General features: G+C 55.7%; 1 protein-coding gene across 1 annotated transcript in view; it reads left to right on the forward strand.

Annotated features, from left to right (window-relative positions):
- The first annotated feature begins 190 nt into the window (after window positions 1-190).
- Window positions 191-10,456, forward strand: part of SCUBE1 (signal peptide, CUB domain, EGF-like 1) — a 131,624-nt gene continuing 121,358 nt past the window's right edge. Inside the window, exons 1-2 of the mRNA XM_010843690.1 lie at window positions 191-278; window positions 4,272-4,406. Coding sequence (XP_010841992.1) covers window positions 191-278; window positions 4,272-4,406 — 223 coding nt within the window. The remainder of the gene's footprint in view (window positions 279-4,271; window positions 4,407-10,456) is intronic.

Below are 10,456 nucleotides of genomic sequence, written 5' to 3' on the forward strand. Positions count from 1 at the left end.
CCCGCCCCCGGCGGCAGCGGGCCAATGAGCGCGCGGCTGTCACCTCGTCAGTCGCGCCGGCTCGGAGGCCGGGAGCCGGAGCGCTGGCCTCGGAGCCTGCAGCTGGGAGCGCTCGGCGAGCGGCCGGTCGGTGGGGGTCCCCGCGCCCCGCACGCCCCGCACGCCCGGCCCGGCCCGGCCCGCAGTGAGCATGGGCGCGGCGGCCGTGCGCTGGCACTTGTGTGTGCTGCTCGCCCTGGGCGCGCGCGGGCGGCTGGCGGGGGGCAGCGGGCTCCCAGGTAAGCCCCGACCCGGTGGGCGGCGAGGTCCCGGGCGGGCCCCCAGCCACGCGCCGTCGGGAGGGCTGCAGCCCCGCCCTGACTCTGCAAAGTAACTTCTGGGGCCGGCCGCGGAGCGCCCCCTCCGCGCTGCCCGGGCCGGCCCGGGGGCTCCCAGAGCGCAGCGGGGCCGAAGCAGGGAAGGCGGGTGGCCGAGGCCCCGGGGGAGCTGGGGCGGGGGGTGGTGTGTGAGGGCTGGAGGAAGAAAGAAAGCACGACGGCCCGCCGAGGGGCTCCGCCGCCAGCCCCGGCGCACCGCCCAAGGGCGGGAGGGAGTGAGGACCCCCGCCCCAGCCGGACGGGAGCTCCCCCCTTCCCAGGGAAGAAGGGAGGCTGGGAGGGGAGACCCCCGAGGAGGGGAGCAAGGGAAAGAGGACTGACCCCGAGAGAAAGAGAAGGAGAATGTGGGAGACGGAGAGACAGACGGACAGAGACGGAGGTACACAAAAGGACGCAGGGAACAAAATCCCGGAGAAAGACGGACTGAAAGAGTAGAGACCAGAAAGACCGAAGCAGGCAAGGAGGAAACCCAAGGGAGTAGGCAGGAGGCAGATGAGCATCTGGAAGGAAAAAGATCAAAAGAGGGAGATGTGAAGGCGGGCGGGAGGAAGGGATGGGAAGAGAGGGAAAGAGAGGTGCAGCCAGGGGGGCGCAGGAGAAAGGGGGGAGGGCGGTGGAGGGGGGAGGGAGCCAGCCAGACCGAGGGAAGGAGGGAAGGATGAGATGGCTGGAAAGCGGTGGACAGATGAACAGACACGGAGGAAAGGAGAAGCTTGGAGCCAGAGGGCGGGGAGATGGAACACCCTAAGGGGGTCCACCAGAGACAGGCAGGAGACTGGGGGTTGCCAGTGGGTAGGTGGGCAGGCAGCAGAGGTGAGGTCAGGGTTCCCCACGGATTTCAAGGGACCTGGGCACACCCCATCCCCTCCTGCTCTCTCCGGTGTCTTCCACAAAGCTGAAGACACATTCTCCCCTCCCACGTCTGACCCTGTCCCTCAGAGGAGCTTCCCTTCTTTTGGTCCTCCGAGAGAAGAGACCCTGCCTCGCTCTCCCTGGCTGCACCATGGTCCCCTGGCTGCGCCCGCTGCCCGGATCCCTGAGGTCTGTGTCTGGCAGCAGGAAGTCTATTCCTGGGAGTTAACCCTTGAGTGAGGATGCCGGGCCATTGAAACTATTCCACAATTGAAGCCAAGCTGTTTTCTCCCCCTGTGGCCCCAAGGGAAACTGGGGCCCACTGCCACACCCCCACCGTCTGTGGGTATCTCTCCTGGTTCCTTCAGCCCCGTTGGATTGCTCCTGTATGTGCCTGTCTTCCTCTCTCTGTCTGTCTGCTTGTATCTGTCTGCACCCCCATCCAAGCCTTGTGCTGCTCTGAGACAACACGTGTCAGAGCGAGCACCTGTGATGGGAGGGGAGGGCTGTGCTGGGCTGTCCAGGCCAGGACTGGGGCCAGGAAAATTGCAGGAGCCCCTGGGCTGTGTGCCCTCTCCCTCTCCTCCAACTTGCCTGCCCTCTCCCCAGCCCCCACCTAAAGACATGTTTCAAAAGTGTGTTGGGAGACTTCCTTGGCGATCCAGTGGTTAAGGCTCTGCACTTCCAATGCTGGGATTGAGTTCAATCCCTGATCCCTCTTGAGGGAACTAATATCCCGCATGCTACAGGGCACGACCCCCCCCCAAATAAAGGGTTTCTTTTTAAAAAACTACAATTTAAAAAAAATTGTGTTGGGAGGTGCCCCTACTGCCCCTTGGCTAACATCCATCCATTTTCATCCCACGAGGACGCCTGCCTAGGTGTGATATTGGGGGCACGGGGACCTCAGAGCCCCAGGCGGTTTGACCCCTGAGAAGTGGGAAGAGCTGTAAGTGTGGCCCATTGCCCCGTCTGGCCGTGTCTTAGAAGTGGCCCTGGTCCTCTCCCCTGGAACGTGCAGATCTCTGGTCTCTGGCTTCCTGCCCTTGAGGCTATGCCACCCCTCTAGGGGTTCCCGCTGTGGTCACTTCTCCAGAAGGGGATGGTCCACTGGCCTGATGTTCCTCCTGGCCCCTGGCTGTCTGATGACTGGCTTTGGTCTACGCTGACTGCCTCCTGGCCCCTGATCCACCATCCTTAGGGCAGCTGTAGAGGGTGGGCTGTTGACCTGAGCAGATACAACCATTCTGAGAAAGGATGCCACCTGCTCTGTGTGTGTGTGTGTGTGTAGGGACATGATTCTGTTGTATTTCTTTTTGATGCCTCCCTTTAGGGGCAGGCTGGAACCTTGGGGAGGAACAGTCCTGGAGGGAAGTGGTTCTCATAGAGAGGTCTCCCCATGCAGATTTAGAACCCAGATGCCAGCCAGAGCAGTAATTCAGAGTGGACATTCTTGAGGGGCAGACGGGCTAGGGTAAAGCAGAGGCATGAAGAGAGGAGGGCATTCCAGGAGTTCCCCAGGCTTGCCCCTGGGTGATGGCCCTTGCCATAGCTACTGAGAGTTCCTTGTGCTCCCCTCTGGGTCCTTCTGTCTGTCTGTCACCCATCTGTACTCTATTCATAGCTGACTGGAAGCAACATGTCATGTGGGAAAGTCCTGGACCTGCTTATCCTGAGTCAGAGTCCAGTCTCTGCTCCTAATGAGCTCCTGACCGTCGGCAGGCTTCTCTGGGCCTCAGTTTCCTCATTTATAACCTGAGGAATGAACCTAGATTATAGCTAAGGTTCTTCTGGCTGCATTATCCTGTGCTCTGAGGGCCTTCCTGCTGCCTGAGCTGTGTGTGTGTGTGAGAGAGAGAGAAGTGTATATACAGATGCACAGAATCTATTTTACATTATTTGCCCAACAGCGATTCCAGACTGATGGTGTATATGGAGGGAAGGCGGTGGGGAGTGCCAGGAACCCTCATAACCTAAACTTAACTTGAGTTTGAAAGTCAGAGTATGAGAACCAGGTTCAAACCTAGATTTCCGAGGTGGAGAAGAGAGAGAACAGGGAGACTGGATGCATCCGTGAGCCAGGTTAGCCCAACTGACAGAATGGGTCCACCGCTGGAACGCTCTAGTCTGGTGGCATGGAGGCCTGGGGAAGAATCCTTTAGGGACTTCCCTGGTGGTCCAGTGGCCAAGACTCTGGGCTCCCAACGTAGGGGGCCCAGGTTTGATCCCCATCAGGGAATTAGATCCCACATGCCTCAACTAAAGATCCCACACGCTAAATGAAGTTCAAAGATCCCGTGTGCCACTGCTAAGACCCGGCGCTGCCAAATAAATAATTTTTTTTTTTTTTAGAAAAGAATCCTTTATTTCACATCCTAGGGGCTGGGTGGGGCCCATGTTTCAGATCTGCCTCTGTTTCCCCATCTGTGACCCAAAGGGGATGGATTTAAATTCCTCTGAGGACCCTTCTGGCTCTAAATTCTAGAATAAGGAGGGTGGAGGAAGGTTGGAGAGATGCTTGTGGGGAGAGCAAGACATGCAGAGAGACGCTTTTCCTCTCTATGTTCCTAAAGTGAAAAGTGAAAGTTGCTCAATCATGTCCAACTCTGTGACCCCATGGACTATACAGTCCATGGACTTCTCCAGGCCACAATAGTGGAGTGGGGAGACTTTCCTTTCTGCAGGGGATCTTCCCAACCCAGGGATCGAACCCAGGTCTCCTGCATTGCAGTCGGATTCTTTACCAGATGAGCCACCAGGGAAGTTCTATGTTCCTAAGCCTCCGCTTTCTCAGCTTTGTAATGGGAACGATAACTCTACCTAATGGAATCGTTGTGAAAATAAACAAGACTGGCACCTGGCACAGAGCAGCCGCCCCAAAGATGCTACCAGTCACCACCTGTCACTCCAGGTGGTCGTGTGACAGCTCTTCCTGTTAATTACCCCAGGGACCATGGTGGGGCGGGAGGCAAAAGGAACTCCCTGCCCCACACTGGCTGCCCACGTCCTGGCCACACCTCACCCGTTGTTCCCCCACCCCAGCAGGGGCCGTCGACGTGGACGAGTGCTCGGAGGGCACGGACGACTGCCACATTGATGCCATCTGCCAGAACACGCCCAAGTCCTACAAATGCCTCTGCAAGCCAGGCTACAAGGGGGAAGGCCGGCAGTGTGAAGGTGAGCCCGGCTCAGCCCTCGGGCCAGACCCACAGCCCCCATGGCCCTTGCGGGTGGCCTCGGTCAGCCCTGGCAGGGAGGCTGCAGGCTGCCCTGGAACCTGGGCTGCTTCCTTTGGAGGTCGAGGAGTATTTAACTCTCCTTGAGTTTGAAACTTTTGGAGTTTCTATTTAATAAGAAATTGAGGTGGAGCACTGGATGGTGTATTTGTCCATCTGTCCCTGACCGGATGTATATGGGGTAGAGGCCTGGGGTGACCCCCAAGGTGGTTGTTGTTCAGTCACCAAGTCGTGTCGGACACTTCGCGACCCCGTGGACTGCAGCACGCCAGGCCTCTCCCGGTCCCTCGCCATCTCCCGGAGTTTGCCCAATTCATGTCCATCGAGTCGGTGATACCATCCAACCATCTCATCCTCTGTCACCCCCATTCTCTGGAGGAGGGAATGGCAAACCACTCCAGTATACTAGCTGTGAGAACCCCATGAACTGTAGACCCCAAGCTCCCTAGTTTCAAATCCAAAGCTACCTGTATATCCTGTGTAGCTTCCCCAAGGGAGCTTCGCAGGAGCAGCCACAGCGCCTGTGGGGTTGGCTCAGGTGTCCTGCGTCGATGATACGAGCGTGGGCAGAGACTGGTGTTGTCTGTCTATCTAGCCTTCCTTCCCTGCACCTTGGATGCTGGTTTGAGCGTATGGCCCTAGAAACCCGGCAGGCTGAAAGTCAGAGGCAAGAACACTCTTCACTGTCTTTGGAGGGGACTTCCCAAGCTGGACAGAACCTTTGGGAGCATTTGTCCAAGAGGGTCTCTGGTCATTCTGTCTCCAAGGGTCTGGCACACGACCCAGCATCGGGGGGCCAGAGACGGCTCTCTTCCAAGACTGATGTACAGCCCTGGTTGAGAATCAGGATCCAAGGCTTCCCTGTCTGTCCCCGCTTCACAGATGAGGAAAACTGAGGCTCTATTGGAGAAGTCACTTCTGCAAGGTCCCCCCCAAACCCTGTTTCACAAGGGCGTGGCTGCGACTCATACCCAGGCCCCTTAATTCCTGCCCAAAGCTCTCTGGCATCTCATTGTCTTCTCCCTGAGCCCTGCCAGCTTCCATTTTCAAAACCTGAGACTTGTACTAGGTAAGCAAGGTGGGTGCCTGCTCCTAGGTTTTTATAGGAGCTGGGTTTTGTAGGGAACACGCTGTGCCTCCTCAGGACGCCGGTATTGTTTATCCATCTCATTTGTTGGGCATCTACTTAAGGCTGAGTGCCAGATAGATGACCCTGTCCTGGATCATGCCCAGTTTGGCCACAGCCCTGGCCTTGCTTGAGGCCCAGAAGCCAGAGCGGGGAGCTGGCGCCTATCCACAGACCTCTGGAAGGAGGCCAGGCTGGAGGCAGATAGAGCAGGCCGGCTGCTATTAGGCCTGGGCATGAGCTTGGTGGTTCTGGCTGGCACATGTGAGACGCTGTTTTCTTCTTATCTTTTGCTCTGCCCTCTGGCTGGGGGGTTCCCAAGGTGACCCCTGTATCCGCCAGTTGAAGCCGCTGACCCAGCCTGTTCCTCCTCCAGCCCAGCTCCTGAGGTGGCCCACCCCCGCCCCCCGCTGTCCCTTGCCCAGGATGCCCACGTTTTGTGCCCTACCTGTTGCCCTGAAGTCCTGCAGAGTCCAGAATAGCTTCCCACTCTGCTTGAGTGGAACCCCCCAGGGTGGGGGTCCCGGTCACTGGCTCTGGGGGCCTGATGGCCCCAGTATGAGGATAAAAGAGAACAAAACTGTGAGTGTGCTTCAGTCTCTCCAGCCTGGCTCTGGCCTCTGGCCTCATCTGAAGCTCAGATGCCCTTGTGCCCTGGCCACACATACACACACCAGGCCAGTCGTGTTTCTGAGACCCAGCTCAGATGTTTCCCCTTCATGGAGCTCCTTTCCCTCCTTTTATGCCCTGGCTAACTCCTAATCTGTCTTAAGACCTCCTGAAGACTGAATGAAATCATCAGCTCTCCCCAGCCTTTCTGGCACCAGGGCCCGGTTTCCTGGAAGACAGTTCTTCCACGGACGGGGAGGGATGATTTTGGGATGATTCAAACACATTGCAGTTATTGTGCACTTTGCTTCTATCATTATTACATCACCTTCACCTGCGGTCATCAGGCATTTGATCCCGGAGGTTGGAGACCCCTGGTGTAGGGTACCAGAGCCCTGGCAACCTCAGTGTCTGGTTGACAGTGGGCACTCAGCATACAGTAGGCGCTCAGCACCCAGGGGGTAGTACTGTTACCCATGTCGTTGTCAGCATTGTTATCTGCTCCCATCGTCATCATCAAAGCTCTGTCATGTACCATTTGCTGGTTTCCATGGTGTAAATGGGGGCTTCCCAGGTGGCGCTAGTGGTAAAGAACCCACCTGCCAAAGCAGGAGGCATAAGAGACACAGATTCGATCCCTGAGTCAGGAAGATCCCTTGGAGGAGGAAATGGTAACCCGCTCCAGTAATCTTGCCTGGGTTAAGATAAATCCCATGGAGAGAGGAGCCTCTAGGGCTACAGGCCATGGGGTCCCAAAGAGTCGGACATGCCCAGAATGATTTAGCGTGCACTAAACCTCAGGCGCGGCAGACCGTTTGCTGGCCCCTTCTCCTGTAGCAGACGTCAATCAAACCTGCTTTCCCTCCCTGGGCCCCTTCATCTGCAGGTCCTGAGCTGGTGTGGGGTTTGCAGAGGCTGGTGTTGGAGTTTGGGAAGAAATGAGTTCCCTTGTCCTAGAGATCTGAAAGGTTTTGCTGTTTACTGTGGTAAACAGAGAGGACAGGGTCTTAGCAGGCCCAGAGAAGGCGCCTTCCACAGCCTCCCTCACTCTTCACAGGAAGAGGTCAGCCTGTGACCGCGCCCTGCCTCCCAAGTGGGGCCAACTGAGCCCCATAACTGTTGCCTTGAAACTCCTGCTGCCGGAGGAAAACCCTTTAGCAAACCCGGTGCCTGAAGCAAGCAGACCCCCCCGTTCCGGGGATGGCTTCTCACCACGCGTTCAAGGCCATCTTGCCACGTGGTCACGTGCACATGTGATGATGGTGGTGTGTCTGCACACGCAGCCGCGGTGTGTCCGGGGAGCAGCCTGGGGCCACATGTGGTCAGCTTACCGCCGGCAGGGGGCTTGCTGTAGGCAGACTGAGGGGTCTCAGACAGCTGGGAAAGACCCTGAGCAAGGCTGAGGATAAACCAATGTTTTCTCGATGGTTCTCATCTGACAGTGTCTGAAGTCACTCGAGGTGAGTTCACGGACATGCAGAGTTGGAATGAGCTTTAAAGGGCCTCTAAGGCAGCCCCCGAGTTTTATAGATGACTGCCCCTCTTTGTTGGCTTTGCCAGCCCCACAAAACCTCTTTTTAGCCCACTTCACTCTGGCTTAATGGTTCCCAGGTCTCCTCCTGGAATGTGGGCTCCTCAAGGTCAGGGTCTGTTACCTTTCAGCTCTGATGCCTAGAACCCAACACCAGGCCTGGCACAGGGATTGGGAGACATCTGTTGGGTGAATTGGTGGATGGATGAGTTGCAGCGGTCACCTCCTCCAGGAAGCCTTCCCTGCTGCCCCAAACAGGTCAGCTGTCACCAATGAGCATCACTCCTTTGGAGTTCCTGTCACACTGGGTTGCCATGACCTGTGTGACTTCACTTAGGGTTGGGCCTAGAGCTGGCACTGTTGGATGAGGTGAATGACTATTGCCCATGTCTGAGGGGTATCAAGAAAGGTCTCCTAGAGCCTCCCACACTTTGAAGGTTTTATGGATGAGGAAGCCAAGTCTGGAAAGGGGTGAGGTCTAGTCCACGGATGTCTGCTGGGACCAGTGGCAGAATTAAGTTGAGGAGATGGGGCCCAGGAAGGTTAGTCTCTCACCAGGTCACCCAGCTGAGGGACAGAAGGGCCTAGACTATGATCCCGGTCAGCCATGAGGTCCCAGCAGTGGCCCAGGCCCCCAACAGCCTTAGCTATGGAGTGTCAGGGGGGCCTCAGAGACCTTTTCACACCTCCCCTGGCCTCCGTCAGCTCTTCTGAGCCAGGCCTCATGAGCCTGGGCCGCTGGAGACATTCCTCAGCTAGCTGACCATTTTGAATGCGGTCGTGCTCTGTATCTTTTCCTCCCTAACTTCCCCCAGCATCACTGTCCTTTTATAGGCCCTCCAGTTTGCGGGCTCCTTCCCACCCCAGGGCCTTTGCACGTTCTGTCTCCCCATCCTTCTTCATTTAGCTAAGCTGCTGCATTCCCCACCCCCACCAGGCACGCTGTGCATGGACCTTCAGGGAGCTGCCAGGGCCAGCCCTGTGCTGGCCTCCTGGTCTGAATTAGTCGGGCCTGTTTGTACTCTTTCTGTCGAGGGGGCAGGCCGGGGGTGAGGAGGGGGCATTTCAGTCCCTTTAAATGCTTCAACTCATTTAACTTTAATTGCTTTGTTTTCATAGACATGTGCTAAGGAAAAGGACCAAATTATAGCTTGAATTGGGTCTTGCTAATCTTAATGAAAAGCTCTCATTTATAATCAGGACCAGGTCCCAAACGTGGAGCGAACCACCCTCAAATGGCTTGTTTAAATAACTGAGACCCTCCTGATCATCACTGTTTAGTCTGCAACAGCAGTGCACATCGCCCCTTCTACGTGTACTTAATTTCTTAAACCATTTATTCAAGTGCTTTCTTCCACTTGCAAGTTCCAACTCGGACCTTTTCCAAAACGTCATAATTAAAACTCTTGGGGGAAATAGCTTTTTGTTTTGGCCACAGTATATCAAATATATTACTATTTTCCGTTTTCTGTGAAAAGGAAAAAAATGACAGCCTTATGGGCATCGGAGATCACAAAATTAGCATGTAAGTAATGCATGTATGTAGTCACTTCCTGAATTTTATATCCCCGGGGCCTACTTGTCAGTCACCGAAGTTAGGTAGATTACAGGCCATGCTATTAAGTGTTTTAACAAAACTCTTAATAACACACCCAGTGATCCATTTAGTTTAACATCAGAAAAAAAACAAAAAAACCTTGAGACCAATTGGCCTTCTGAGGAAATAATATCTATGACCTTATTAAATCATTTTCATCATTATTACACTCTTTACTGAAACTCCAGATACAATTCTGCTTTTTTGGGAGGCCAGCAAAGGCAGTTCAGAGGTGGGCTGGGAGGGGGGGAGGAGGGGAAATTCTTCTTCGAGTCTTAAAACGTGCAATTATGCATGCTAACGTGTGCCCTGCTGAAGATGAAAGCGCTGGAGTCCGGCAGACCAGCGGGCAGGAAGAAATCGGATGTGACTTAAAATTCCAAGCTGCTGTCAGCTAGCAATTAGGCAGCGTGGCTTGCAACTGGTCCTAGATCTGCTGTGGAGCTGAGGCTTCTTGGAGCCCTGGTCCATTTTGGGGAGGAAAAGTTAAGAGCTTGTATCGTTGGCATCGAAGCACGAAGAGGCATTTGCCTCCCTAAGCCTCGGTTTGCCCGGGTGTAGAATGTGTCCACTGGACCAGATTCAGTTCAGGATGGAAACTGTTCACTGAGCACCTACTCTGTGCCGAGCTCGGGGCCGGGGCCACGACCTGTTTTCCCGATCTCCCCATTCAGGGGAGAGACAGATCGGGAAAGACGTGATCGTTAACAGGGCGTGGTAAGTACAGCCGTGGAAATACAGACCAGACTCAGTGGGGCGAGAAGGACAGGGGCCAGCACTGCTGGGGGAGGGGGAAGTCTGAAAGGGCTCCCTGGAGAGGCGGTCATCTGGGCTAAGTTAGGAAGGCAGAGGGGGTCTCTGACACTCCTTCCAGCTCTGATGGTCCCGGAACACGTGTGTCTCAAGGATGCCGAAGTCTGATTTTATCCCTGCCGACTCAGTGAGTGCAGCAGGTGACTTAGCCTTCCTCCCATCGTGTGGGATGGGGGGCACCTGTCTCACCCAGTGGGTGCCGAGTGGAGGCTGGGAGAAGGACAGCCGCCTGGCTATAGGCAAGAGTGCCTGCGATCAAGCTTTCTTTTTTCTCTAAATCCCCATTTCTCCTAGGGTTAGAGGGCCTCTGCCCCC

The sequence above is a fragment of the Bison bison genome, unplaced genomic scaffold, assembly GCF_000754665.1.
Source record: "Bison bison bison isolate TAMUID 2011002044 unplaced genomic scaffold, Bison_UMD1.0 scf7180017864184, whole genome shotgun sequence".
NCBI classification, from domain to species: domain Eukaryota; kingdom Metazoa; phylum Chordata; class Mammalia; order Artiodactyla; family Bovidae; genus Bison; species Bison bison.